Here is a 26575-nt window from a genome sequence, read left to right as displayed (position 1 = left end):
CAGGGCCATGTTCAGTTTACGAAGATTCAGAAAGCGCCACACTTAGATATGTGCACATTTCTAGTGGATTACAGGTCAATAAAAAGTTGGTTGTCAATGAATGCATACATAAGCGGAACAACAGATCTCGATCTCTCTCTCTCATCAATAAATAATTTTTTTAAAAAAAATTTTTTGTTTTTAAAAAATTGTTCCTGGTCGGTCTTAATTTCCAAGGAAGAAATGCAGTTTCTCCACCACCACCCCATGCACTGCTCTGGGCCCCACTTCCTGGCCAGCCCAACGATCCTTCCCACACAAGTTAAGGTGTCATTATGATAGGTTTCCTGGTTTTTGATGGTGTGAGTACTTGAATTGGAGATTAGCTATTTATGTCTCCCCATTTCTAATCCTTCCGGCTTCCCTTGTAAAATATTTGACATTTGGAATAAATTCTTAATATTCTTAACCATTAAAGATAACAATAGCCCTCTTCTTGTGAGACGGGGTCTATTCCAGGTTAACACGCAGTATCTTATTTTTCCTCCCAACAGTCCTGCAAGATAATACTGTGATGCCCGTTGCACAGGTGAGGAAGCTAAGCCTCAGTGAGATGGGTTACCTTGACGAATGAGAAACGCTCCCCAAACTCTGATCTTTCTAATAGTTCCTGTCACACCTCCAAGTGGCTTATTCTGCAACAGGCTCCATTCCATTTAACAGCTTTTCTATGCTTCTCAGCCTCAGCCAGAACGGGAAGGCCAGATGGCTCGCTGCCAGGCCAGTCTGAGCTACCCAGCAGCTACCTGATAGGAGGGCCACAGGAAGCAAGGGCAAGGATGCTCGTGCTGAAATCCCAGGTCCTGCCCCCGGACACCCAGCCTCGAACTGCAGAGGAATCTCCAATAGTCAGGCAAGTGGAGAGCTGTCGGAGTCCTGGCAAGAGCCCTGAAATCAGAGCCGGCCAGCATGTGTCCCCGACTATCAGAACAGACACTATATTTACCCTGAAAGCCCTCCAGTGCACGGAGCCCTATAAATAGCCATTAGGGCCCAAGCAAGTGGCCTTAACACATGGATTTCCTTCCAAAAATGCAGACTCGTTTTAATTAAATTTATAATTAACCTTCGGGAGGGCAGGCCCCTGGATTCACGTTGCCTTCGGAGACGCCGTGAGTAATTTCCTATTTATCAGACTGTGGGGGATTAGCAGGGTGCTCGGCTCGGAAGCAGCCTGGGGCTGCACAGAGCCCGGCTCCCTGAGGGCACTCAGGGCTTGGTGCATGGGGGGCCGGCACCCTGCAGCCCTGGGCCTCCACCCCCACCCCGCCCCGCCCCCTGGTGTCTTGGTCAGAAACCCTTTGCAAAGCCAGTTCCTTCTTGCCATTTCCCCCAGAACAAGATGGGGGTCACAGCAGTGCTCGCCCTGCCTCTGCTGCTCCTGGGCATCAGCGGCCTTCTCTTCATCTACCAAGAGGTGTCCCGGCTGTGGTCCAAGTCGGCCGTGCAGAACAAAGTGGTGGTGATCACCGATGCCATCTCAGGCCTGGGCAAGGGTAAGCTGCTTTCACCCCCACTCTGTCCCACTCCTGCCCCGAGGGATAAGCAGCCACAGGGTGGGGTGCGGGCAAGCCTGCGAGGCGGGTGGGGGTCAAGGCCGTGTTCTCTCCTAGCGTCTGTCATTAGCCAGCAGGTCACAAATTGTACAAACCTTCTCTTTTGGAGGCTGCAGCTCCCTCGCCTGAGAAAGGAGGGCACTGAGATTTCTGCAGTTGCAAACTCACAGCCTAAGTGGTCTGCAGGTGTGACTTGTTTGCCCTCGTAGGGTCTCCAGAAATTTTGCAATGGAGAGCCCTCAGCTGGGGCAGTGTGCCGGTTATAAGCCCAGACTTGGGAGCTGAGTTCCGTTCCTGACTCTATGGGTGGTGTCACTTCTCTGCCTTGGATTTCCCATCTGTAAGTTGGGGTACTAGTAATCTCCACCTCACATTATTGTTGTGAGGGACTAATGAATTAATAGACAGAAAGCTCTCAGAGCAGCGGCCGGACCTGTAGTGGGTACCGCTCAAGTGTGAGCATGGTAAAAGGACAGGCATGCATGCTCTCATGCTCCGGTGTGCCGTACCCTCTTTATCCCCCTCCCCGCCCCCCTGCCGATCCTCAGGTGCCACACTTGACCTGATTCTCTCAAGCACATTACCTCCTGGCCTCAGACGCATTTATGTTTGCAGCCCCTGAATTAGAAGGTCTCAGAGGGCCCTTGCATGGGCGACATCTGTGGCGTGACGTCCTCAGGCTTGTAAGATTCTGACTCTACCTTCCTAACCATGGTGGTGCAGCCCCATACGCTACATAGTCTGGGTGTAATTTTTGCTGTTGTTTTGTTATTTTTAATCAGATGAAAACCACACCTGCCCAACATTCCTTAGGTCACTAAGCAAGTGTCCATCGAGTCCACTACATCCTGAGGGCTGAGATGTACTGCCCCTTCCAAGGAGTCCCTCTGGGGGGCTGGATGCCTAGTCCTCCTGCTGAGAATTCTCTCAGAGCCCCATTCTCTTAGGCCACCCCAAAGGGAGCCAATCTTCCTGCCTTGACAATAGGCTCCATTTCAGTGGGTGATCACCTGGGGCTCACCATGTGATTTTTTTTTTTAAGTGTAAGGCAGATGAACTAGGTTCTCTGTGTGGCCCCTATGTGGGTCCCAGAAGCAACTCCCAAAGAGGATAGCCTGCATCCTTACACTCAGGGCTCAAGAGGGAGGGGGCACGAACTCCATCGTCTACGCTGAAGACTCCACAGGGACAAAGCAGGACACACACATTTGTCAACCAGACCAGACACAAGACAACGGGAAGCAACAGTTGTCCTGGGGAATTGGAGCAGAGACACCCACTTACAGACACTCAGAGTCGTCAAAGTCTCTGGGGAACCCTTGTTCTTCAAGTAGAACAGGCCCACCTAGCATCAGGCCAGCTGCACATGAGGCCCCTTCATCGCCAAGTCTTCCCTGACGCCTTGGTGTTCCCTGAGGAACTGGCCTCTGGGCTCCCGGGGCTCCTCATAGAAACACACCCCGTTGGTGCCCTCCCCACACTGGATATGTGCCGGATCCATGAGCTTCTCAGTTGGTCTCTAGACACGAGCTCCCCTGTGCTGGAGACTGTTTTGGTGACCTGAGGTGTCCCCACCACCTAGCTCAAAGCTTGGTGTATAGTAAGTACCCCCAAAAATGTGCATGTAAGGACTATCCTCTAAAAGTGGCCATCTGATGAGAGAAGGCACTCATTTGGGTAAGTATGTCGTTATGTATTTGTTTTATTGATTTCTAACTAGATTCCAATCTGATCAGAGAACACACTCTTTGTGATTTCAATTCTTTTGAATTTGTTGAGTGTGTTTTATGGCCCAGGAAGTGAACTGCCTTGGGGAACGGCGCCTGGGAGTGAATGCACATCCTGCTGCTTTGGGTAGAGTGTTCTGCAAATGTGCGTTAGGTCCTGTTGGTCAGGAGGCTGCTCGGTGCCTCCGTACCCTCTCTGGTTTTCTGTCTTACTAGACAGAGCTCCTGTTCTATCCACTGCTGAGAGAAGTGCTATAGTAGCCTCTCTATTTTTTTTTTAAGTCTCATTCAGCCACACATTGTACAAATCCAGTGCCCGAGGGAATACACCTCAGGGGCAAAATGGCATTTTCTGAGGTCCGTGGCCTAGTCTCTGTCGTGACTACTGTCAGTGTTGTTGTTTTTTACTGGATGGCATGGACCCCCTCCCCTACCCCCTGGAAAGAAATGCAAAGCAGAAAAAATTAAGTCCAAGTGTTTAGAAGTCACTTGAGAAGCTGGGTGTATGTGACCTTAAATAAATGCCTAGCCAGAGCATGCTGCTGACCACAGCGATTCTAGGTTCAAAAAGCCTCATTTCGCGGGTCCAAGGCAAGAACAAAGTGAGAGGCACTGAGCAGATGACACGGGCTGTACACAGCACACAGCACAGCCCGGGGCCCAGGGAACCTGACCTGACCCGGGGGAGCAACAAGGAGCTCAGCGCCAAGCTGTTTACTAGGGAAACAGCTGTTTTCAGGACATCTAACCCTCACCCAAACCCACACCATTCAGCCAAGTCAAGAATCGAGTGACCTGGTCCCCACTGTCGCTGCAGCAAGAGTAACGCTCAAAATCCTTAACCACTGCACTTCAGAGAGCACGGCCCAGCCTGTCCATCACCTCCAGGATGCATGATGATTCATCGTCAAACATTTCTGAGATCGCGCTGATTGTCTTTCGATCAACAGCACTTCACAACATTCCCAGGCCATCTGTTTGCATTTGAATATCTCTGATGTCAGGAAGCATCTTGCAGTCTATGCCATCTTAGATTTGAGGGCTCGACTTATGTTCGCTGCCTGAAAGAGAAAAAGCCTGGTGCCCACTTGCTTGACACCGGGTAGATGCTGTGCTGGGCTAACCTGAGAAAGAGTAAAAATAAGAACACCTGGGTACACCTGACGCCTTGCATTGGCAAGAACGACTTACCACGTACAGTATTTGGGACTGTGCCTTTGGGGGTTGCTGGACCAAAGCAGCGATCGCACCACTGGGCCATCTCCCAGGCCTGGGAATGGCAAGGTGCTAGCAGAGAAGAGGGGAAATGGGATGGTGGTAAGGAACACTCCGGGCTGCCCTTCCTAATGAGGTCAAGGCCACAGGTTTGGTCTGGCTCTGGGCCACAGGCTTCTCACCTGCCCCTTGCCCAGCTTGTAAGTTTGTCCCATCTTCCTGAGAGGGCGGGGGAGTATGGGCAGGTGACAGCTCTCCCCTACATGCTCCTTTCTCAGCAGGGGGCATGGGCCAAGAGGCGGCCCAGTGTGGGTTAACGTCCTGGCTTCACGGGACCAGCTGTGGACTCGGGGTAATCATTTCATGTCATTGAGCCTCACTTCTCTGGCCTGTTAAACCCCGACCAGCACGGCTGACCATTGTGGCTGCCCCACACCCAGTGGCTGCCACTCAAATTACAGCTGAGCCGCGGAAGGCTTCCTCCCTCCAAATGAATTCTGTTTCTATAAAAGCCACAGATAGTAAAGAATTTTTAAGTAAAAATAACATAAGACATAGAACCCCACCCACTCACTCACCCTATTTTCTTTCAGCCCCTTTATGATGCTCACAGGTGCAACCAGCAGGAATCAGGGCTGAGGTGACACAGGCAGGGGGGAATGACTTCTCTGCGTCTTGATTTTTTAAAAAGATATTTTGGGGTTTTTATTTTTTTTATTTTTTTATATATTTTTATTGATTTCAGAGAGGAAGGAAGAGGGAGAGAGAGATAGAAACATCCATGATGAGAGAGAATCATGGATCGGCTGTTTCCTGCAAGTCCCCCACTGGGGATCGAGCCCACAACCTGGGCATGTGCCCTTGACCGGAATCAAACCTGGGACCCTTCAGTTCGCAGGCCAACGCTCTATCCGCTGAGCCAACCCAACTAGGGCTATTTTGGGTTTTTTAAATGTGTTTTTATTGATTTCAGAAAAGAAGGGAGAGGGAGAGGGAGATAGAAACATCAATGATGAGAAACATCGATGGGTGCCTCCCGCACGCCTACTACCAGGGACCGAGCCCACAACCGGGCATGTGTCCTGACAGTGACTTCCTGGTTCATCGGTCGTTGCTCAACCACTGAGCCACACCAGCCGGGCTGCATGTTGGTTCTCTTAAAAAAACAGGTAGTGCCATGCCTTTTCTGATACTTCTGGTTTATGCAAAACCCTGTGGCTATAAAGCACAGCATCGGCTCAGAAATGGGATGCCCTCCAATACATTAGTAAACGTGCCAGTTCTCATGAAAGCTGAACTTGCTTTCCCCTCTCCGCTCCTCCCGGCAGGACAGGTCACCTGCCAGATTGCTGCTCTTCCTGACCCCTCGGGGTGAAGGGGAGGGGAGGAGGAGGCAGCAGGAGAGCAGGAATCAGTCTTACCTGCCTGACACCTGGGAGATGGCACAGGTTTAAACCGAGTCTGAGTCTTCCTCTGGGGTAGTGTTGGGTCCAGCAGCGTTCTCCTGGGAACATCCGCTCACACCTTCTGTGAAGGGCTGTGCTCTGCTTGCTCAGTCACCCGGGCCCTCTGTGTGAGACCCACTGCCCTCCTGCCAGCTCCCCTTGGGCAGAATTCAAAGGAGCTCCCAACCAGTCACACCCTGCCTCTGGTCCACTGTGGCTGTGCGGTGAGGTCTTCAACAATACAAACCCACCCCGTGGGGCAGCCAGCTCTCCCCGCCTCTGCTCCGGGGAGAGTTGGCCCATGGTCCTTTCCATTCGATTCTCAGGTCTGACTCAGACATGGGTCTGGACTCCCAGCTGGAGGGAACGAGGGAGCTGTTGACACGGGCCCACTGGCGCCTTCTCTCCAGGAGGGAGAAATGGGCAAACACCTAACAGTTCTTTCCCCCAAAATTCCTTCTTCAAAGACCCCCTCCTCTTTCTTGATCCATTTGTGTTCTATTTTTGGACACAAATGGATCTTTAAAACAGGGTTTAGTCAATTCCTTTGAAAATTTACATCTTAGACTGGCCACTAACTTTGGAATTGTATATCTATTTGCTCTGGTCAAACTTCCAATTAAAATCCTGTTTCCTCAATTTGTCCTGGTCCTAATTTTGATTTATGTTTTCTGATGTAAAGGAAGCTCTTTCGAGGATACAGCTCTATAAATCATTTCTGTTATGATTTCTTCCTTTGGTGTCATGCTTAAACGATCTTTCCCCAGAGCAGGGCTATATATTCATCTCTCCTTCCTTCTAATTCTTTTATGGTTCTGTTTTTACATTTAATTATTTAATGCATTTCAAATATTGCATCTAGATTTTTTCCCCTCCCAAATAGTTAAGCAGTGGTCCAAATACCCCTAAATAACATGCTCTTTTCACACTGATTCAACATAACTTCATTAAATACTAAATTCTTATGAATACGTGGCTCTGTTTTTAATCAAATTTTCTATCTATACTTGAGCCACCGCTTTAATTTCTGTAGCTTTATGATACATTTTAATAACGGATACAATTAGCCCTTCCCCATTATCGTTTATCAAAATGTCCTTTGCTTTTCTTGCGTATTTATTGTTCCTGCATCAAATCCACTGCAGATGGATTCACATCTTTATTGGACTTCACCACCACAATCATATGCCTCTTTCTCAATAAAATACCTGCATTTAGAGAATCTTCCGTTCTCTGTGGTCCTAATAATTCAAGGTGCCGTTGTTAACAGGTTTGTGGTGCTTTGTTTTGGAGTTTTATCGCTTTATTTGATCAGCAGCAGCTAGTCCTCACCCGCATTAGCTGTTTGCAGGTTTGAAAGTGGTGACAGGCAGTAGACCTTGTTTGGTGAATCTTCATCCGCATCACGCTTTCTGGGCCGCCGCCCCGGGCTGCGGGCTGCGGTATGGGACAGTCCTTATTCCTGTGGCCCAGGCAGCTCTGTGGAGCCTGGTGTCCGTGTGCACACGTGGCGTCCCCATCTCCTTCCTGGCAACTTCCCGGGTCTCTGTGAGTGCCCGAGGGGCGCGCTTCCTGAAACCCACGCCGTGGGTGCACTTGGGAATGGCGATGGTGTATTCTCTGATCTCGACCGCCTCGATGGCAGAATGGCCCTTCTCGCCTCCCTTTCTTGTGGGAGCCACTCTGGCAGGTCCAGGTAGGGAAGGAAAGCAACACGGTTATTTCTCGACTCAGGTTTTCCTCCATCGGAAGAACTAACCACAGCACCCCTCCTCCCAGCTCCGCCACACCCCCGCCCTGTTCTACGCCTCACAGGTCTCAGCTGGTCCTCTCTCTGGCCCCGTCTGCCTTCTCCTGCTCCCATCTGGCTTAGACTGCCTGCTCCTGCACCTCAATCGCGCTCTCCAACACCACGACCCCCTGCCCACCGTGCTGCCCCAGCCAACTGTCTGGCTCCCTTCTCCCTTCTCTCCCCTGCACCGGCTGCTAAGCTCGCAGGAGACTATCACAACCAGGTCACTTTGAGCCGTTACCCCCGGACCCAGCCTCCTGGTGCTGCCCAGCCAACCTGCAGCGTTCTGCTTGGCGGGCAATGGGACAGTAGCAGGTACCGCCCCCCATGGTAGGTGCTGTGGCTGCCGGGGCTCAAAGACTCACCATCTGTCTGCCTGTGGTCATTGACTTGCCCAGGAGTTAAACACCCTTTGCACACACACCCCCGCCAGAGGGAGGCAGCACAGTGACTGGTTGGCACAGGTTAGGAAAGGCTGATTCGCCTGCCTCCAGGGAGAACTGCTCTGCGGTTGGGTTTGCTCCAGAGCCTTCCTTGGATCCAGCCACGGCCGGACTTTACCCGGGACCCCATCCTTGCCTGGCACTACCCCGCGGCCTAACTCCTGGTAGGGTTTCCCTGAAGAGCACGCTCAGTAAGTCCTGGCCACCCTGGTTCTGCTTCCAGGGCGCCCACCCAGGGGACGGCCTCCTAGGGCTACTGTAAGAATTAAATGTGCTAATACGTGTGCCTCTCCTTTAAGAGTCCCTGGAACAACTAAACTCCCAAGCTATGTTAGCTTTCATTGTTCTTAAACAGCCGTGTTATTGCTGCGCAAGAATGCAGTGTGTCTACCAGCCACTGCCCAGTTGAGAAAGTCCTGTATCGGGTGAGCTGGGAGTTAGTCCAGAGTCCAATTAACTAGACAGAAGGCAGGTTTACTTTTTTAATAAAAAGAACCCTGGCTGGAGGATTTATCTACAGAGACTCTGTAGCGAAAACTGGTGCCATTTGGTCCGAAAAATACATAGGCTGTTCCTAATATCTTAAGATTGATATGTATTTAGGGCTGTGGTCAGGAGGCCTCGGTGGGCAGGGCCATCATTCTGTCCAGTTTAAGGAAGAATGTTCTAATAATCAGAGTTCACCTGTGAACAAAGGCCTGTTTCCCCCCATGACGGGCTCCCTGTCACAGGAGGCCACACACTAAGGCAGCAATGAGAACAGATCCCAGCCCAGGGAGGAGGTTGAGTGAAATGACCTCTAAAAGACCTCAGGGTCCTAAGACTTTTAGATTATTTGCAATCCCCCCCTTTTTTTTCTTTATTGATTAAGGTATATGTCCTTATCCCCCCATCTTTTTCTTTATTGATTAAGGTATATGTCCTTACTCAGCAGCTCCCCCCCCCCCCAATCATGCCCTCACCCCCTGGTGTCTGTGTCCACTGGTTTAGGCTTCTATGCATACATACAAGTCCTTTGGTTGATCTCTGAGATTCTTTGAATTTTGAATTTGCAATGCAGAGGGGCCCACCATCCGTGGCTCCATCCACACAGTGCGCCCTGCCCTCCTTCCTTCTTCCCACAGAGTGCGCCCGGGTGTTCCACACGGGCGGCGCGAGGCTGGTGCTGTGCGGGAAGAACTGGGAGAGGCTAGAGAACCTCTACGATGCCCTGATCAGCGTGGCTGACCCCAGCAAGGTGAGGCCTCCGGCGGTCAGCTCGGACAACTCTCGGGTACCCTTAACCTTCATGGGTTGTTAAAGAGCAGCTCTTTGGTCAAATGGGGGGGGAAATGTGGTGATCACTTTGGGGGGATGTAAGGCAACGGCCTCACTAATCTTGACACAGCATGTCTGCCAGTCATAGGGGTCAATTCACGGATCACTGGCCAGGCCAAATTGTGTCCTCTAGCCATTGACTCCCAACCCCCGTCCCATTCTATTTAAGTCAGAGCCAGAGAGGGTCCAGAGGGAGGGTATGTCATAGGCATAATACCTCAAATGATGCTTTCTTCAAAGAGACCAGTGGGATGAAACCCTCCTAAGAAGTCACCTGGGAGGTGACCACGTATTTCAGCGTCACTGCCCTTCTCAGAGCGTCTCTGGAGCGCTGTCTGGGAAACTGCCTTCAGCTCTCTTCGGGATTTTTAAAATCTTTGCCCGTGATGTTGAACTTGGTTTTTGGAAAGAGCCAACAATAATTCAGACCTAAGTGTGGTATATGGAAAGGTGGAGCACATGACCCTTCAAGGTGTGTTTCCCGGGATGTTCTTAGGGAACGAGTGAACACGAGGTTCTGAGGGCAATGGTGGGGGAGATGCTGAGTAAGCCACGCTTGTCTGGCTGATCACTTTCCCACGGGACTTTCCCGAGCCTTTGACATGCTGATGAGGTGCATTGTGTACCTCCTAAAAGAGTATGTAATTTCCCAAACAAATTTGGTCTGGAAACCCTCTTTTCAAGGGTGTATCTCAGGGCTAGCGTTTGTTAACCACTGAGATTGTTTTTACCACATGGTATCATCAATTTTCCCATCCCTATCCCTCTAAACATGAGTCTCCATGACAGCACGTGCCTAGGGCTCCCCACCATGCCTGGCTACAAAGCTGGCTGTGGGCGAAGTGCCGCCTAGGGAACAGAGTCAGTAATATCGTGGTAATGCTGCAGATGTCAGGGAGGTACTAGACTTACCGGGGGATCACTTTGTAAGCCATATAATGTCTAGTCATTATGCTATACACCTGAAGCTAATAGAATATGCAATGTCAAGTGCAATTGAAAATTAAAGGGGAAAAGGTTTTTAAGCCAGATGTGGCTTGTAAGCTGTTTTGGAAAGCAATTTCTGGAAAGCTCAGAAACGTTTTAAATAATGGCAGCACCCCTGGAACCAGGACACAGCCCGTGTGAAGGGCCATGTTCACGTGGATCGGGCGCTGTGGCCCCGGGGCCAAAAGCGCAGACTGACGGCTGCATGTTGGCACGTTTGCATTTGTGCTGCTGCTGCGTGGCTCTGGTCCCCAAGGACGCACCCCGCATCACTTTTCTCCCGCCCGTGGTCACTTCTGCTTTTTCCTCACCAGTTTTCAGAGTCATTTCATGTGTCTGAATTTCTGAATTTAAAAAGGGTGGCTCTTCGATGGAGGGGCCCCAGAGTGGGAAGAGGAGGTGTTGTTCCCACGCGTGCCTTGACTGTCTCGTTGATTCGGCAGACGTTCACCCCAAAGCTGGTCTTCTTAGACCTGGCGGACATCAGCTGTGTGCAGGACGTGGCCAAAGAGGTCCTGGGCTGCTACGGCTGCGTGGACATCCTCATCCACAACGCCAGCTTGAAGGTGAAGGGGCCAGCCGACAAGATCTCCCTGGAGCTGGACAGAAGGATCATGGATGCCAACTACTTTGGGCCCATCACGCTGACCAAAGGTCTCGTGAGTTTGACCTTCCTCTGGATTTCTGGGCCCCCCGCCGCGAGAGAGGGCTCCTTTATGTAGACAGGCGGTCATCCAATTCTAGAAGGCGTCTCCAGCCCCTCAGAAAAATCCCTGCTTATTTGGTGAAAGCCTTCGACGTTCTGACTGTAAATGCTGATGGGAGGAAAGGGGCTTTGGAAGTGTCTTCCTGGTCTGTCCAACCTCCCTCTCTGGGAGGCCCGTCCCCAAGCCCTTCCCCCCCCGCCCCCCACCGCCATTATATCCATGGCTCCCTTCCGACCGCATCCCATATCTCTGCACATTGTCTTCAGGCTCTGCATCCATTTCCACCTATCAGCCTTGCAGTTGGTCTGCTTCTAACCATGACAGTTTTTGTAAAGATAGAGCTTCTATCCTCAGTAACGAAAAGGAAAAACAGTTTATCCCCAAAGTACAAGAGGACCCAGAATACTGTCGCTCCCTTTGCAAGACACAGGGAGGGCAGGAATCCCTTTTAACGGTCAAGTGGTGGTTCCTGTGTGAGCATTTTTCACTGCCAAGTTCAAATGCAGGTCTGAAGCTGAGGCGGGTGGGCTGGAGAGGACATGGGATAGAACCAAGAGTTGAAGTCCCTTCCCCACAAAAAGGTTAGCAAAGCAGAACCCCAAGAGGGAGCGTCTAAGCACGGAGAATTTCTACGTGTAGGGAGTGGGGCTCCCTGGTGGAGGCTGAGGGAGCAGGATTTCGCAGCCAGGATCTCCATGCTAATGGCTACGATGACACAGAAGGGAAAAATATGTCACACAGAAAGATGACCTCCCAGAGCTTCTGACATGTGCCCAGAGATAGCAAGAACCTCCGGCCCAGCCCCCGGGGACACACCATGCTGTGCCCTTCAGTTAACCTCGGGGCGGGGGGGGGGGGGGGGAGGTCAGGGTCCATGGACATCCAAGTGAGGAACGCACAGTGGATTGGGGAAGCCAGGGCTGGGTGTCTCCCTGGCTGCGCCTCTAATGTGCCAAGCCTGGACTCCACTCCCTGGTCGGGTCCCCGTGCACCAGCCTCGAACACACAGGCGCCGGATTCAGTTGGCCATCAGAAAGCTGAGTCTTTTAACTTTTGCCAGATCCCTCTTCCACCTGAATTCTCTCCATTTTAAAGTAATTTGTTTTGGGAGGAAATCTTTCTAATACCACCATAAACTAGAAACCCCTTTCTCTCCCCATAAATAGAAGAAAACCTGAAATCAAAACAAAGTAGAAAATTCTCCCAAGGGCTGAGATCTTCCCTCTCTTTGTTAAAAGATTAGCACATGCAAGAGGTGCTGAAGACACATTAGAACCAACAGCAGACTTCCTACTGGCGGTGAGGGGAGAACTGAAAAGGGGTGACCTCCCTCACTATTGAAATCGTGTCACTGCGCACATGGGCGGGTCATTTAAAGGCACCCAGCAGTTCACAGTTGAGACCAGCCCACTCTGAGGAAAACTGGACAAGTGATGGCTGGGGGTCCGTTCCATACTCACCCTGTCACCAGGGCGATGGAGGAGCCCTGAAGAAATGGGCCTGGGGGAGGTCTGCCTGTTACTGCCGACTTGCTCTCAGATTTTTAACCTTGACCATTGTCCTGTGCTTTCCAGTCCTGCTTCCCAACATGATCTCCCGGAGGACGGGCCAAATCGTGTTAGTGAACAACATCCAAGGCAAGCTCGGCGTCCCATTCCGTACAGCCTGTAAGTTGCCAAGGCAAACATGTTCTGTCTTCCGTGTTTTATAGGACAAGAGATGTTGTGTCAAGGACCAGGCCTGTGGTCCCATGGGAGAAGGCCCAAAAGTGAAATGGTCTGTTGCGTTTTCTCACATCCTTTCAGTTCCTATTTTGAGCACCGGTAGCCCGAGGGTGGCTCCGGTGGACACGGAGACAGGAACGTAAGGGCTCGCTCCCCGGGGGCTCCTCTCTCAGTGTCAGGACACGCCCTGGCTGAGCGTGATCAGAGCCAGACGAAGCCCACACTCCGGACAGGGGTGCACAGCCCAGCCAGTCGCCGCTGTGACTTCACATTTCACACAGACGGAGGCGTACCATGCGAGGGCCTTCGGGGCCGGCTTCCTTCACTGAGCTGGATGCTTCAAGGTTCGCCCGGGGCACGTGTCAGAGCTCCGTTCCTTTTTATGGCTGAATGCTACTTCAGTGTATGGAGAGACCACATTTTATGCATCCACTCATCAGCTGATGGACGTCTGGGTTGTTTCGACTTGGGGCCATGATGAATGATGCTGCTGTGAACATTCATGGACCAGACCTTCTGTGGACACATGTTTTCTTTTCTTTTCTTTTCTTTTTTAAAATATATTTTATTGATTTTTTACAGAGAGGAAGGGAGAGGGATAGGGAGCTAGAAACATCGATAAGAGAGAAACATCGACCAGCTGCCTCCTGCACACCCCCCCACTGGGGATGTGCCCGAAACCAATGTACATGCCCTTGACCGGAATTGAACCTGGGACCCTTCAGTCCGCAGACAGACGCTCTATCCACTGAGCCAAACCGGTTTCGGCTTTCTTTTCTTTTTTTAAATATATTTTTATTGATTTCAGAGAGGAAGGGAGAAGGGAGAGAGAGATAGAAACATCAACAATGAGAGATAATCATTGATCGGCTGCCTCCTGCACGCCCCCTACTGGGGATCAAGCCTGCAACCCAGGCATGTGCCCTTGACTGAAATCGAACCTGGGACCCTTCAGTCCGCAGGCTGACGCTCTGTCCACTGAGCCACACCAGCTAGGGTGACACATGTTTTCGTTGCTCGTGTGGGAACTCCTCATAGTTTAAGGAACTGCCGGGCTGTTTTCCAAGGCAGCTGCCCCATTTCACAGCCTTCCTGGCGAGGAAGGGGAGCTCACGCGTGGGCCAGGCACGTTATAGACGTCTCATTCGATCTTCACAACTTTGCAATGGTCATATCATCCCTATATTTTAAAAAATATGTTTTTATTGATTTTTAGAGAGAGAGGAAGGGAGAGGGATAGAAACATGGATGAGAGAGAAACATGCACCGGCTGCCTCCTGCACGGCCCTTACTGGGGAGCGAGCCTGAAACCCAGGCATGTGCCTTGACCGCGAATCTCTTCACAACCTCTTGATTCATGGGTTGACACTCAACCACTGAGCCACACCAGCCGGGCCCATCCCCATTTTAAAGATAAGAAAACTGAGCCTCAGAAATGTAAAGTGATTTGCCCGAGGCTGCGCAGTGGGCAAGTGGGCCACCCCAGCTCTGGCCCTGCCCCTCCCATCACAGGGCTTCTCTCCTCCCCCATGAAGTGAGTCCCTGGCCCCTCCCAGCTGAGCTGGTAGGACTGTGTGCTAGGCGCCCTGTCCCCATGCTCTCCCCAAAGCGGGGTCGCGCCCTGACCCACCGCTGGCTGCTTTCCCTCCCAGATGCTGCCTCCAAGCACGCGGCGCTCGGCTTCTTCGACTGCCTCCGAGCCGAAGTGGAGGAGTACGACGTGGTGGTCAGCACCGTGAGCCCGACTTTCATCCGGTCCTACAATGTGCACCCGGCCCAGGGCAGCTGGGAGGCCTCCATTTGCAAATGTGAGCTTTCCCCGGGAAGCCAGAGGAACAGTGGGGAGGGCTGGGGGCAAAGCGGGGGACCCAAGGGGGTGCCTTCAGGACAGCCTGATTTTATTGGGCCCGGGGGATGGGAGGGGTGTCTTCCAGAAGCATGAGACTGGGGGGGGGGGGGTTCCTTGCACCACCTAATGGCAGGGAGGGGCCCCAAAACTCAGACCAGAGGCTCCAGGTCGAGAGAATCCTAACCTGCAGCCCGCAGACTGGGGCCAGCTGGGCTCAGTCGCTCACAGGCTCTGTGACCGTGGCCATGCAGCGGCCTGTCTCTGAGCCTCAGCTTCCCAGGTTTGGTCATTGAGAACATCCTGCTCCCCTCTCCCTAGAATAGAGGCTGAGAGTCTGGAGCCAGGCTGCCTGCCTCTGAAGCGTGCCTCTGTCACATGCTAAATGTTTGAGCACAAGCAATTCCCCTCACCTCCTGCCTCGGTTTCCCGTCTAGAAAATGAGGGATGGTGCTATCCACCTCATGGAGTCATTGGAGGAGTGAGGGCTCTGGCTCCTAGAGGGTTTGGAGCAGGTCCCAGCACATTATTATTATTATTATTATTATTATTATTGTCTACACGCTGCCCTCTGCCCGCGGCTCGGTCCACATTAGGGAGTTAGGGTGAACCACGATGGGGGGTGAGTCCAGGAGGCAGACCACAGCTCCACAAGCAGCAGTGATCAGCAACATCCCCTGAGTTCCCCCGACGCCTTTAGATTTTCCCAGCTCCTCCTCATCCCTTCTACGGTTCCTGTGACGTTAATAGGGCAGGAAGCTGCGCCCACTTTACAGATGAGGAAGCCGAGGGGCAGAGGCGTAAAGTGTCTGCCCAGGGCCTCCGGCCGGTGGAAGGCAGAGCTGCCCTGAGCCCCTGACTCCAGGCTCGGCACTCCCAGCACTGTCTTTGGGCGCTGAGGGGCCTGACCAGCTTGCTCCTGCGGAGGCTCGAACCCGTGCCCTCCGCTGGGGCTCTTCAGTCTTTTCCAGGAAGCTGACCTATGGGGTGCACCCTGTGGACGTGGCCGAGGAGGTGATGCGCACGGTGAGGCGGAAGAAGCAAGAGGTGTTCATGGCGAACCCCATCCCCAAGGCCGCCGTGTACGTGCGCACCTTCTTCCCCGAGTTCTTCTTCGCTGTGGTGGCCTGTGGGGTGAAGGAGAGGCTCAGTGTCCCCGAGGAGGGCTGACACGGAGGGCAGAAGCTCACCGGACGGGAATAAAGGCTTTCCCGCAGGCGCCGGTTCTTATGTCCTCTCAGCACTGGGGGCCCCACACAAGCCCCCCAGTAACCTGTCCTCCTGGTGGGAGATGCTCACCATCCTGGCAAGGATTGGCCCGGGGGCCTCTGGGCGTCTCCACTCGACATTCCCGGGACACACTTCCAGAAGCTTCTTGACTCTGTAGGGTGACATCTGAGCAGAAAACAGGAACCCGAGTGGACCTAACACCACACACACACACACACACACACACACACACACACACACACGCACACACACAGCCTGCCTAGGAACTCACTCAGAAAACCACTCCCATTTCAGTAAGGGCCACTTGCCCACCTCAGCCCCCAGGAACAGGCAGGGCTTGGCACCCTAAGGCAGCCCTGCCATGTAGACCTTCCTGCAATGATGTGTCACCCTGAGAAACCTTTAAACCTGTAGATAATGTTTATGAGCTTATTTGAGCCAAACTGACGACAACTGTTGGGAAGCAAAATCTCAACCGAGTGAGAAAGTGCTCCAGAGAATGGCAGCTTCGCACCTTATTTTATACATTACTGGAGGCCCGGTGCATGAAATTCGTGCACTCGGGGGGGGGGGGGTCCCCTCAGCCCAGCCTGCACCCTCTCCAATCTGGGACCCCTTGGGGGATGTCTGACAATCCTAGACCGCTGGCTCCTAATCACTCACCTGCCTGCCTGCCTGGTCGCCCCCAAGAGCCCCTTCCCTGCCGGCCTGGTCATTCCTAACTGCTCCCCCCCACCGGCATGGCCACCCCTTACTGCCCACCCTGCCAGCCTGGTTGCCCCCAACTGCCCCCCCCCGCCAGCCTAGACGCCCCTCACTGTCCCCCCTGCCAGCCTAATCACCCCCAACTGCCCCCCACCAGCCTGGTCACCTCTTACTGCCCCCCTTGCCAGCCTGGTCGCCCCTAACTATCCCCCCCCGCACTGGCCTGGTTGCCCCACACAGCCTGCTTGTTCAGTCATTTGGTTGTTCCTCACTAACCCCCCTGCCAGCCTGGTCATAGGCAGCCATCTTGTGAGAGTGTGAGGGTCAATTTGCACATTACTTCTTTATTATATAGGATTATTATATAGGATAATCAAAGGAGGAGGCGAAAGGGGTTACAGGAAGTCCATTGGTGATAGATCAGGGAGGCAGGGAAATCTCTGGGAATGGATAAAAAGTAAAATGAATAGACACATACTTCTCTTCCATTGGTGGGTATAGGAGAATTAGCAGTTAACAATTAACACGATCACAAAGCAATGCGGGGATTTGTGGTCTCTGCTCTGGTGCAGTGAGGGTTGGAAAAGGGAAGTTACCTGACATCCTAAAGGTATGTCATCATAGATGCAACAGGACAATAGACAGGCTCAGTTAAGGCAAAGACCAACCCTTGTCAGGGAAGATGCCGGCCTAGGACACGCCCACCCGCCATGACTTGCTTTCAGTCACAGAGTTTTCAGTCAGACCATCCCATGTGGTTCCTTTCGTGCAGGACCAGCCCGCAGGCCTCCCCTGAGCTTGTCGGGTGAGCAGGGGCCCCTCCTTGTCCAGTGGAAACATCCTGTCATCTGCCTTTTTCAGCATGACAGCCGTTAGCCGCACGTGGCTGCTGAGCCTCGAAATGCAGCCTGTGCAGCTACGAAATGGGGTTTCTCATTTGCTTAATTCTAATGAACCCGAACGGCAACAGCCACAGGTGGCTGGCAGCTCCCGCGGGCAGCAGCGCAGAGCTGGGATTCTCGTTCCCGGCAGCGCCTCTGAGTGAGCCCCTTCCCTAGACTTCATTGGCCGGAAGCGGGTCCCAGGCACCGCTGTTTTTATCAAGTTCCTCAGCTGATTCTAAGGGGCAACGAATGCTCAGAACTCCTGCCCCGGGGCACCCACCGCCTCCCAGCCTTTGCTTACGTCCTCAAAGCAAAACTCCCTGGACACTGCCACCCTTGTCATTGGTGGGTGTTTCTCTTCGTTTAGTTTTTCTTACACAAAACGGTTAGTGATTCTTGGGACCTTGCAAAGTGTAGGGGCACACTTTTTGCATCCATATTGTAACCGCTGATTCAAACCTTTCTCATATTTATATGAGATGAAAGGGGGCTCAAATTTGCTATTTACAAAACGAACATGCATATGGTACACATATGCACTTGTATAAACCTTATTTTTAAATGTATTTTTATTGATTTCAGAGAGGAAGGGAGAAGGAGAGAGAGAAAGAAACGTCCATGATGAGAGAGAATCATTGATTGGCTGCCTCCTGCACATCCCCCACTGGGGATTGAGCCCACAATCAGGGCACGTGCCCTGACCGGGAATCACAGCGCCACTTTCTGGTTCATAGGTCGACACTCAACCACTGAACCACACTGGCTGGGCTGTAAACCTTATTTAAAAAGCAGAATACCTAGGATCGCAAGATCACCAAGGAACCTGGCCCACCCAGGACAAGGCTGGTGGTTGGGATGTGGCACCAGAATTCAGGAGTCAGCTAAGCAGCAGGTGCGACAGGCCTAGAGGCCCCAGACAATGGTCTAAGTATTTTTTGAGAGGTCTTGTTATTGCTGTTGAGGGAGCTGGCTGCTAGAGGGGTGCTCAGACCAGCATCATTGGAGGGCAGGTGGGAGCTTAGGGCTGGAGGGGGAACAACAGCAGCGATGAAACAACAACAACAAAAAACACCGCTAACACGTGATTGGAGGCCAGAGACAGATGACAGCTTCAGGATGAGTAGGCCTGGAGCCGGGGCCACGGGCAGCCAGTCCTGAGGATGCACTAGGGCTGGGCTCCGGCCACGCTTGGCCATGACCCAGACCCAGGCGGTGGGGTCCTAGCCAGCTCCCCATGGGGCTTTGCCTCCTCTCAGGTAGTTTATTGGAGTGGGGCTCAAGGGATGATCCTTGGATGGGGGTGGGGGGTGGACAGGCAAGGAAGGACTGCGACAGGGATGCATCCACACTGGCACTGAGCTGCATTCTGGGAAGGCAAGAACTTGGAGTTGGAGAAAGACCTCAGACCCCAGATTCCCTGAAGGGACAGCAAGGAGAGGGAATAAGGACCTCCCATGGCCTTGGGTCTGCTCCGCTGTTCCCCTGCGACCCGGCAGAGGGCGCCCTGCAGCGCTGCGGTGGGGGTCAGAGACCCGCAGGGGGACCCAGCTTTAGGACTGACTGTCCCACACACCAAACGCCCTGAAGTTGAGTTTCCTGTCCACGAACTTTGGTATCCCTCTGACTGGATGCCCTTATTGGCTTTCAGATGTGCCTGTGTCCACTCATGCCCTGCTGCCACTCAGGGTGGGGTGTCTCACCAGCCCACTAAACGAAAGCCCACAAGGAAGGCTTCAAAGGTAGAGAGGGGAAAAATTACTTTTAAGTTGAGGGGGCAAAGTGTCATGCAATATGAGGACTGGCCACGAGGTGTCACTGTGGCTCCAAACCTATTCTATAGCTACTTCTTTCCACCAAGACACTGTAGAGTTTAATAGTAATAATCCCACAAGATTAGGAGCAGTTCATAATCTCCAATGAGTATCCCCCTCCAAGGTCCCATTTGGTCTTCACATCAACTTTGATTCACTGGAAGGGCTGACAAATCCATTTCACAGATGAGAAAACTGAGGGTGAGCATGCTCTGTGATGCTCTAAGGCAGCCTGCGGATGGCGAGCCCTTAGGACACAGGACTGTCCCAGACCGCAGAGCGACACTGCAAAGCTTGACACAGCCCTCGCTACTCCACGCGGGTGACATAAATGTGGTTTTCTGTTTTTTTCCTCCCAATATCTACAAAAATCTTTTTAATTGAAAAAAGTGAGGAAGCATAAAGAAACAGAGAAAAATACTCAGGTCCCCTGGCATGCCCTGTTCCCATGTGGGCGCTTTCCTGAAGAGCCAGAATCTTCAGAGGTGAGAGCAGCTTCGGGGGCCACCCAGAGTCCGGCTGAGGGAAGACGGCGCCATAGAGACACTGCTGGACAGCCAGTCCGTGTCCAGGACAGGGTCTGTTTGCCCCTCCAGGCCCTTACCTCTCCTCCTGAGTGCCCAGGAGGACTGCAGCAGAGGGCGCTCTCGTCCCGGCTGCTGACTGGGTTCAGCCCTCGGTGGTTGGGGGGCAGGAAGGGAATGAGGCCCCAGGATGTAGTCCCCCTGCTCCCCCTCCACCAGGCTGCTGTGCATGACTGCAATTCACCCTGAAAGCCACCGCTCCTGTCCCGCAGCTGCGCCCTCGGATCACACTCTGGAACTGCTCCTTCCCTTCGCCCCTTCCGATGCCAGGTGGCCATGGCTCCTGGCTGTTCCCCTGGGAGCTGCAGCACCTGGTTGGTTTCCCTTGACCTTGACCACACCTCCATTCCTAGCCCGTTCGTTAAGCTCTCCTGGATTCCACATGTTATGGGCTGAATTGTATCCCCCATAAAAAGACATGTTGAAGTCTTAACCCCCAGTACCTTAGAAATGTCACCTTATTTGGAAATAGGGCCATCGCAGATGTAACTAGTTAACATGAGGTCTTGCTGGGGTAGGATGGAGCCTTAATTCAATGGACCGGTGTCCTTATGAGAAGAAAGTCATGTGAAGACAGACACACAGGGAGCAGCCATGTGATAACCACAGAAGTTTACTCCCACTCAGGAGTTTCAGAAACATCTCACAACAGCACATATTAATCAGCCTGACATGAAACTTTAGTTACCTTAAGTCTCTGGTTGAAAGCATCAAACAGTAGTTTGATGCCGTCCTGAGTCAGGTTAAGGATGAGGTCATGGCTTAGAGGAGACTACAAAATAAATTTAAAAAACACACACTCCAAACAATTAATTTACTTACCAGCACCTGCTGAAAGCATTACACTATAAATGCAATACACAGGGAATATCTAAGTGCAGACTCCCTCCCCCAACTAACAAGGTTTGGAAGCCAGAAACAAACTATTGCATGAATGCAATGTGCTCTATTTCCAGCCTACAGCAAGCAAAAAAAAAAAAAGGCCAAGGATTGCAAGCAAACTACCAAAAGCCAGGAAGAGGCAAAGAAGGATTCTCCCCTACAGGTGTCCTGATCTGACTTCAGGCCTCCAGAGCTGTGAGGCAATACATTTCTGTTGTTCTAAGTCACCCGGTCTGTGGTATTTGTTACAGCAGCCACAGGAAACTAATACACCCTATTCGAGTGGATCTCTGTTTCCAGCCTGGATCTTGACCGACATGGCCAATACCCAGAATTGTGAGGCTCCCTTGGGGAAAGTCGAAAACCAGAGGAAACAGCCCATCAGGCATCCTTCTAGGGGCACTTCCTGAGCCCCCGGTAACAGCTTGCTCTGTACGGCTTCGGAGAATTAAGCAGCTCCTCATCCAAGGGCCTTATATGCTCCAAAATTGCAAATGGGAATTTCAGACACCACAATAAGCCCCTCTAAGGTAGAACTGTTATCTCCAGAATATTCCGAACAAATCTGCTCAGTGACATGTGTCTTGCTACACATGAGCAGACAGACCACTTGGCTGCGAGGGCAGGGCTCATAGGAGGACAGTTTTGCTGTGGATAGAGGGTCAGAAACACTGGAGCCTGGTGCCCTGAGGAGGGCGGCCCCATCAGCATGGCTGCATCCGCTGGCAGATGTACTAGGAGGCCGCTGCAGTAATGCAGGTGATGGCTAGAGAGGCTCAGGTGGAAGGAGGTAGAGACAGATGCAAGCGATGCAACAAACGTGGAACAGGCAACTGATTGGGAGTGAGGAGTAGGGAGAAATGAGGTCAAAGATGACAGGGAGATTTTACAGCAAGCATGTCAAACTCAAAGGCTAACAGGGGCCAAACAAACAAGGTTTAAGTTTATGTGGGCTGCAAAAAAAAACAACCCAAAAGCTTCAATTTTCATAGAAACGTAGGATTATTTCGATAGAGACATGCTCTGTCCTCCCAGCCTTCCCTACCGATTCCTCTAGAAGGGAAAGCAGCCTCGGGGAAGGGAATACCGAGGGGCCTTGGGCATCCTTGTTGAAGATGGCTCCACCAGGGTCTATGTGCAATTAGGCCCAGGGCAAGCGCTCCAATTCATGGTGCATCGTGGAGAACACGGCTAACCCTGGGGCCCCGCTCAGCATACCCAGGGTATTCTAACGCTGGGACCTTATAAGGCGTGCACATCTGCGGACACAGGAAGTGACGCTGAGCTTAGAAAGAGCTTGGGTGCTAAACATGACGAATGAGCGTCATCTGAGGAGAAAGAAGCAGATGAAGCAGGAAGACTCCCAGACTCGCAGCCACGGCTCCCACACGCCCGGAGCACACCGGCCAGGACGGGAGCAGAACCTGGGCTTCAGAAATGCAGACACAGGCCCACTGTGCACACCTGGCCGCGGGTGAGTCGGGCGGCTGGGCTTCCTGCTCCTCCGCCTGTTATCGCGGCTCTACCTCAGCATCCGTGCTCAACAGCAAGCAGTCCTTCTCAGTGGGGCATAAAAGGGCCTCATTCTTTCTTCTTAAGAGAAAAAAGGTACCAAAGACACACAGTGAGCCATGCAGGGAGTATGAGAACTACATTTGGGGAGTCAGTGTCTGGAACAATGGTTCCCATGAGAAAGGAAGTATTTCTAGAAAGCGTGCTGTTTAAGCACAGACTCACCAGGAACCCTAACTGTCGGGCCACAGGCCTGGGGTCCCTCGGCAGCTTCCAGGGGCAGTGACGGGGCATTTGTCAGAGCGGCCGCTGAGCCACGAGCGAAGCTCCAGGAGATGGGTGGGCTCCACTCCCAGGCCCTCGCAAGTGCGAGGGAAACCTCCAGCGTGAGACCGGAAGAGCTTTCTAGGTCTTATAAAGCAAGTCATTTTAGCCTGGCCAGCGTGGCTCAATGGTTGAGTGTCAACCTATGAACCAGGAGGTCATGGTTGGATTCCTGGTCAGGGCACATGCTCAGATTGCGAGCTCCATCCCCAGTAGGGGGCATGCAGGAGGCAGCCAATCAATGATTCTCTCTCTCCTTCTCCTTTCCTCTCTGAAATCAATAAAAATATATTTTAAAGCAAGTCATTTTCATTAAAAGCTTTTTAAAATTCCAGTAAAACTCGAGTAATGACGGTCTGATATCAACACCAATGAGCCGAGTAGATACAGCAGGAACAAAACAATACCATTTATAAAACATGAGTAATTCAGCCATTCCCATATTTCAATGACCGGCTTTTATTAACAGTATACACACACCTCATACTTAAACTTTTTTTAAAAAGAACTTCCTTTTGTCCTAGTATCAAAATAGTTACCTTTTTTAAATACCTTGAGACTCTTTAATACAATTATTTTGTTATATATTAAATATTCTCCTAACACCTCAATCATCTCTCTCCTAGAATCTTGCCTGTCACTACCACTTTTTTTGGCATCTTCAGTGCTTTATCCCAGAGAAACATTAAAAGGAAAAGATTTTTCCTGTTAACTCAACTATTTAAAAATTTTTTAAAATTAATAGGAGCAGCCAATGACAACATTTGGTTTGATACAGAAAATTCATATTAACTGGGCTTCCCTACAGAGTTATGTTGAAAGGTGTGCCCACAACCAATCCACTCTTGAATTCCTCAGGTTCTTGCCCTGAAACAGTAATGCTGACCCAACAGCACCCTCTAGTGTCCCATGAGGAGAAAAGCAGCCGACAATACAGGAAGGTGTTTGGATGCGTTGGAAATCTAGATGTGAAGAGCAAAAATATTTTACTTTTCAGGGGTCACAAGACAAGTGGCTTCCCAAAGTCCTGCTCGCAAGCCAGGCCGCCTGCAGCTGCTCGGGGCAGAGCTGAGAGGATGCCAGCTTCACACGACACTGGGACGCGCCATCAAAAGCTGGACTCCGGTAACGTTCTCTTTCGCCTTAAGGACAGAGTGTGGTATTTCACCCGCTGCAAGCTGCCGAAAGGCGTGTGCTCCCCGGGAGCACTCCTCTGTGCCGTGCTCGGGGCACTGGCCCTCGGGGGCCTGCAGGCCTTGCGCGGGAGGTGCAGAGAGCTGGGCGCAGAGCGGACAGCGCCCTCCGGGCCCCTGGCCAGGCCCCCCGGCACCCTCAGGGGAGAGGACGAGACTCGAGTCTGCTCACCCACTGCTGGGCTCAGTCTGCCACTCCCCAGGGAGACTGGGGACACCTGGGGGGCCACCTCAGCCCTGTCATTCTTCTTGTTCTTCTTCAAAAACACAGACCTCAGAAGGGTGAGGGTCCCCTGTGAGAGTCTGTCTGTCTCAGGGTCCCTTCCCTCTGCATTTGCCCTGGCCCTGGCCCTGGCGAAGGCATTTTGGGGAGCTGATCTGCCCACAGTACTGGAGGCGTCCTGGGTCCCCATGTGGCCACTTCCCTTCCCATTGGCGGTCCTCGGGCCCTCGGGCCGGGCTCGCTTCTCACTGTGCACCGCGGGTGTGACTGTGAGCAGCACATCAAACTGCTTGGGAAGCCTGATGTCGTGGCCCGCACGTCCCTCCAGTTTCCCCGCTGTGTTCAGACCATCCAGACCATCTGAGGCTCCAGGGCGGCCCTCGGGGCAGGACACGCTGGCCGGGACTCTCTCGCTGGCTCGCTGCTCACTACCTTCACCCTTAGCAGAGGGGGTGGCATCTGACCTCGGCACCGCCGACTTCTCGTCCCCGCCAGCAGCGCCCGTCAGCAGCGGCACGATGGACTGGCTCGTGGACCGAGGCCTCCGTCTGGACTCCAAGTACTCCACCAGCTCGACAGATGCCACAACTGGTTTCTCTCTGTGTCCGAAGGACCACCGCAGGGGCATGGTCCTGAAGGCCCCCTGCCTGGCTCGAGAGGGAGTGGGCACCTTCATGCTGATGCTTCGGCCTCTCTCTCCCCGGACCAAGGGCCTGGACTCCAGGCCTCCTGAAAGAGACGCCAAGAGCGTTAGTGCCCACGCACCCCTCCAGCTCAACAGGAGTCACTCCAACGCCAGCCACTGAACCGGAGTGACTGGGCTCCTCTGCTGCTGCAGGCGCTGTGCTGGGCGCGGACACAGCCGTGGGCAGGCCACGGCAGCCGCTGCCCTCGGGAGCATCATGCTCTCACCCCATTCCACTCAATCCATTTGCACATTTGAAGCCACAGGGCGAACCAGTGCCCAAGGAGGTAGCTCGCTACAGGCCCAGGCAGTGCAGACTCCTGGTAAAGGCCAGTCCCCGAGGCAGCTAGCTCTACGATCCAACATCACTTTCATTCACCTTTAAATTATTTCCTGAAACAGCATACTCTGCAAACGTTCTGCTGATTGGACCTGGTGCCTTTTCCAGGCCAAATTAGGTACAGTCCCTGTGTGCCAAGCATGGCATAGAGTACCACCCAAGCCCCTGCTCTCAGCCTTTGCAGATGCTGTCCACTTGCTGAAGGAGTCGGGGCAACTCTGGCTTAGATGCCCCTCTTCGCCAACGACAACAGCCCCCCAACAGGAAGCGGAGCCATCCCGGTGTGCGCGGTGAGCCGTGGTGGGCAGGGGCCTCTCCTCAGCCCCCTCAGCCCACCTGCAACAGGACCAGCCTTCTCCTAGCCAGTGCCTTCTATCTTCCGAGGGTGTCCACTCACTTCTGCACTAACATTTCCTAAGAGCCTGCTGCGGGCTGAGGACAGTTTGCAGCGCTGGGGACACCGCTGTCGAAAAAATACAAAGTGCTTGTCCCTTACGGGGTTTGACAGAAAATAAAACTCGATGATCTCATGGGCTGTCAGGACAAGAGCTACGAGGAGGAATGCAGGGAAAATACAGGGCAGTCAGTGAGTGACGCCGGAGGATTGAGGAGACCTCAGTGCAGAGAGGGAAGGAGCCATGTGAGGATCTGGGGAGAACAGGCTCCGGGCAGAGGCAGCTGCCAGTGCAAAGGCCCTGGGCACAGGTAAGCCTGGAGGGGCAGGGGGGCAGGAAGGAGATCACCATGGTTGGAATGTAGGGAGGAGAGCGGTGTCCCTCTTCTGAGCCCCGATCTGCAGGACGAGGCTGGCGAGGAGAAAGGCTAACTCCGGAGCCACTGCCCTTCCCCCACTCTAATAACCACTGCTCAAGGGAAGGTGGAGGGGGGCCCCTCTGGGAGAAACAGAGGAGTAACAGCCCACACGAGGGGTCCAGCAATCAGAGGATCGGAACACGCGACCATCAGAAGAGCCCCTTAACGGAACAGAGCCACCAGAGGAAACAGACAACTTAGAGTTCTTAAGGAGATTCAGGTTTAAAACAACAAGAGACTGGAAATGCAACCCCCAGGTTTTTAAAGTCAGTAAATGAAGACATCCAAGGTCCCTGTTGGGACTCAAATTGGTGGCCTGAAATGGTCGTGGAATTTGTGAGAAGTCCGTAATTGTGAAAGCAATGTCTCCTACCACAGAGCGAAACGACCGAGAGACAGAAATCTCCGGGAAAAGCTAGGCGACTTCGAGGACAGATCCCGGAGACACAAGAGGCAAATAACAGGAAGTGGAAAAGCAGATGAGACAATAATTAGACAACAAAAAAGAGCATTTCCCGAAAGAAAAGCCTGCCTGTGTAGAGGGAAAGGCCTCCCCGAGTTCCAGGTAGGACTGATGGACAACACACACCC

General features: G+C 52.7%; 2 protein-coding genes across 6 annotated transcripts in view; one reads left to right on the top strand and one right to left on the bottom strand.

The window, feature by feature from the left end:
• Positions 1-1381: 1381 nt before the first annotated feature.
• On the top strand, positions 1382-15968 carry DHRS7C (dehydrogenase/reductase 7C; the record flags this gene model as incomplete). The annotated part of the gene is made up of 6 exons (XM_079798762.1): positions 1382-1535; positions 9342-9454; positions 10965-11175; positions 12803-12895; positions 14605-14760; positions 15760-15968. The coding sequence occupies 6 exons, from the start codon at positions 1382-1384 to the stop codon at positions 15966-15968; spliced, it is 936 nt and encodes a 311-aa protein (XP_079654888.1).
• Positions 15969-23171: 7203 nt separating this feature from the next.
• Positions 23172-26575, bottom strand: part of USP43 (ubiquitin specific peptidase 43) — a 55520-nt gene continuing 52116 nt past the window's right edge. For all 5 annotated transcript variants that reach the window (XM_079799294.1, XM_079799295.1, XM_079799296.1 and 2 more), the window contains one exon: positions 23172-24875. In XM_079799294.1, the coding sequence (XP_079655420.1) occupies positions 23839-24875 (1037 nt within the window). In that variant the 3' untranslated portion in view covers positions 23172-23838. The remainder of the gene's footprint in view (positions 24876-26575) is intronic.

This window comes from Cnephaeus nilssonii (assembly GCF_951640355.1).
Source record: "Cnephaeus nilssonii genome assembly, chromosome: 19".
NCBI lineage: Eukaryota > Metazoa > Chordata > Mammalia > Chiroptera > Vespertilionidae > Cnephaeus > Cnephaeus nilssonii.
The sequence above is the reverse complement of the archived record's forward strand: the minus strand, read 5'-3'. Positions and strand labels throughout refer to the sequence as shown.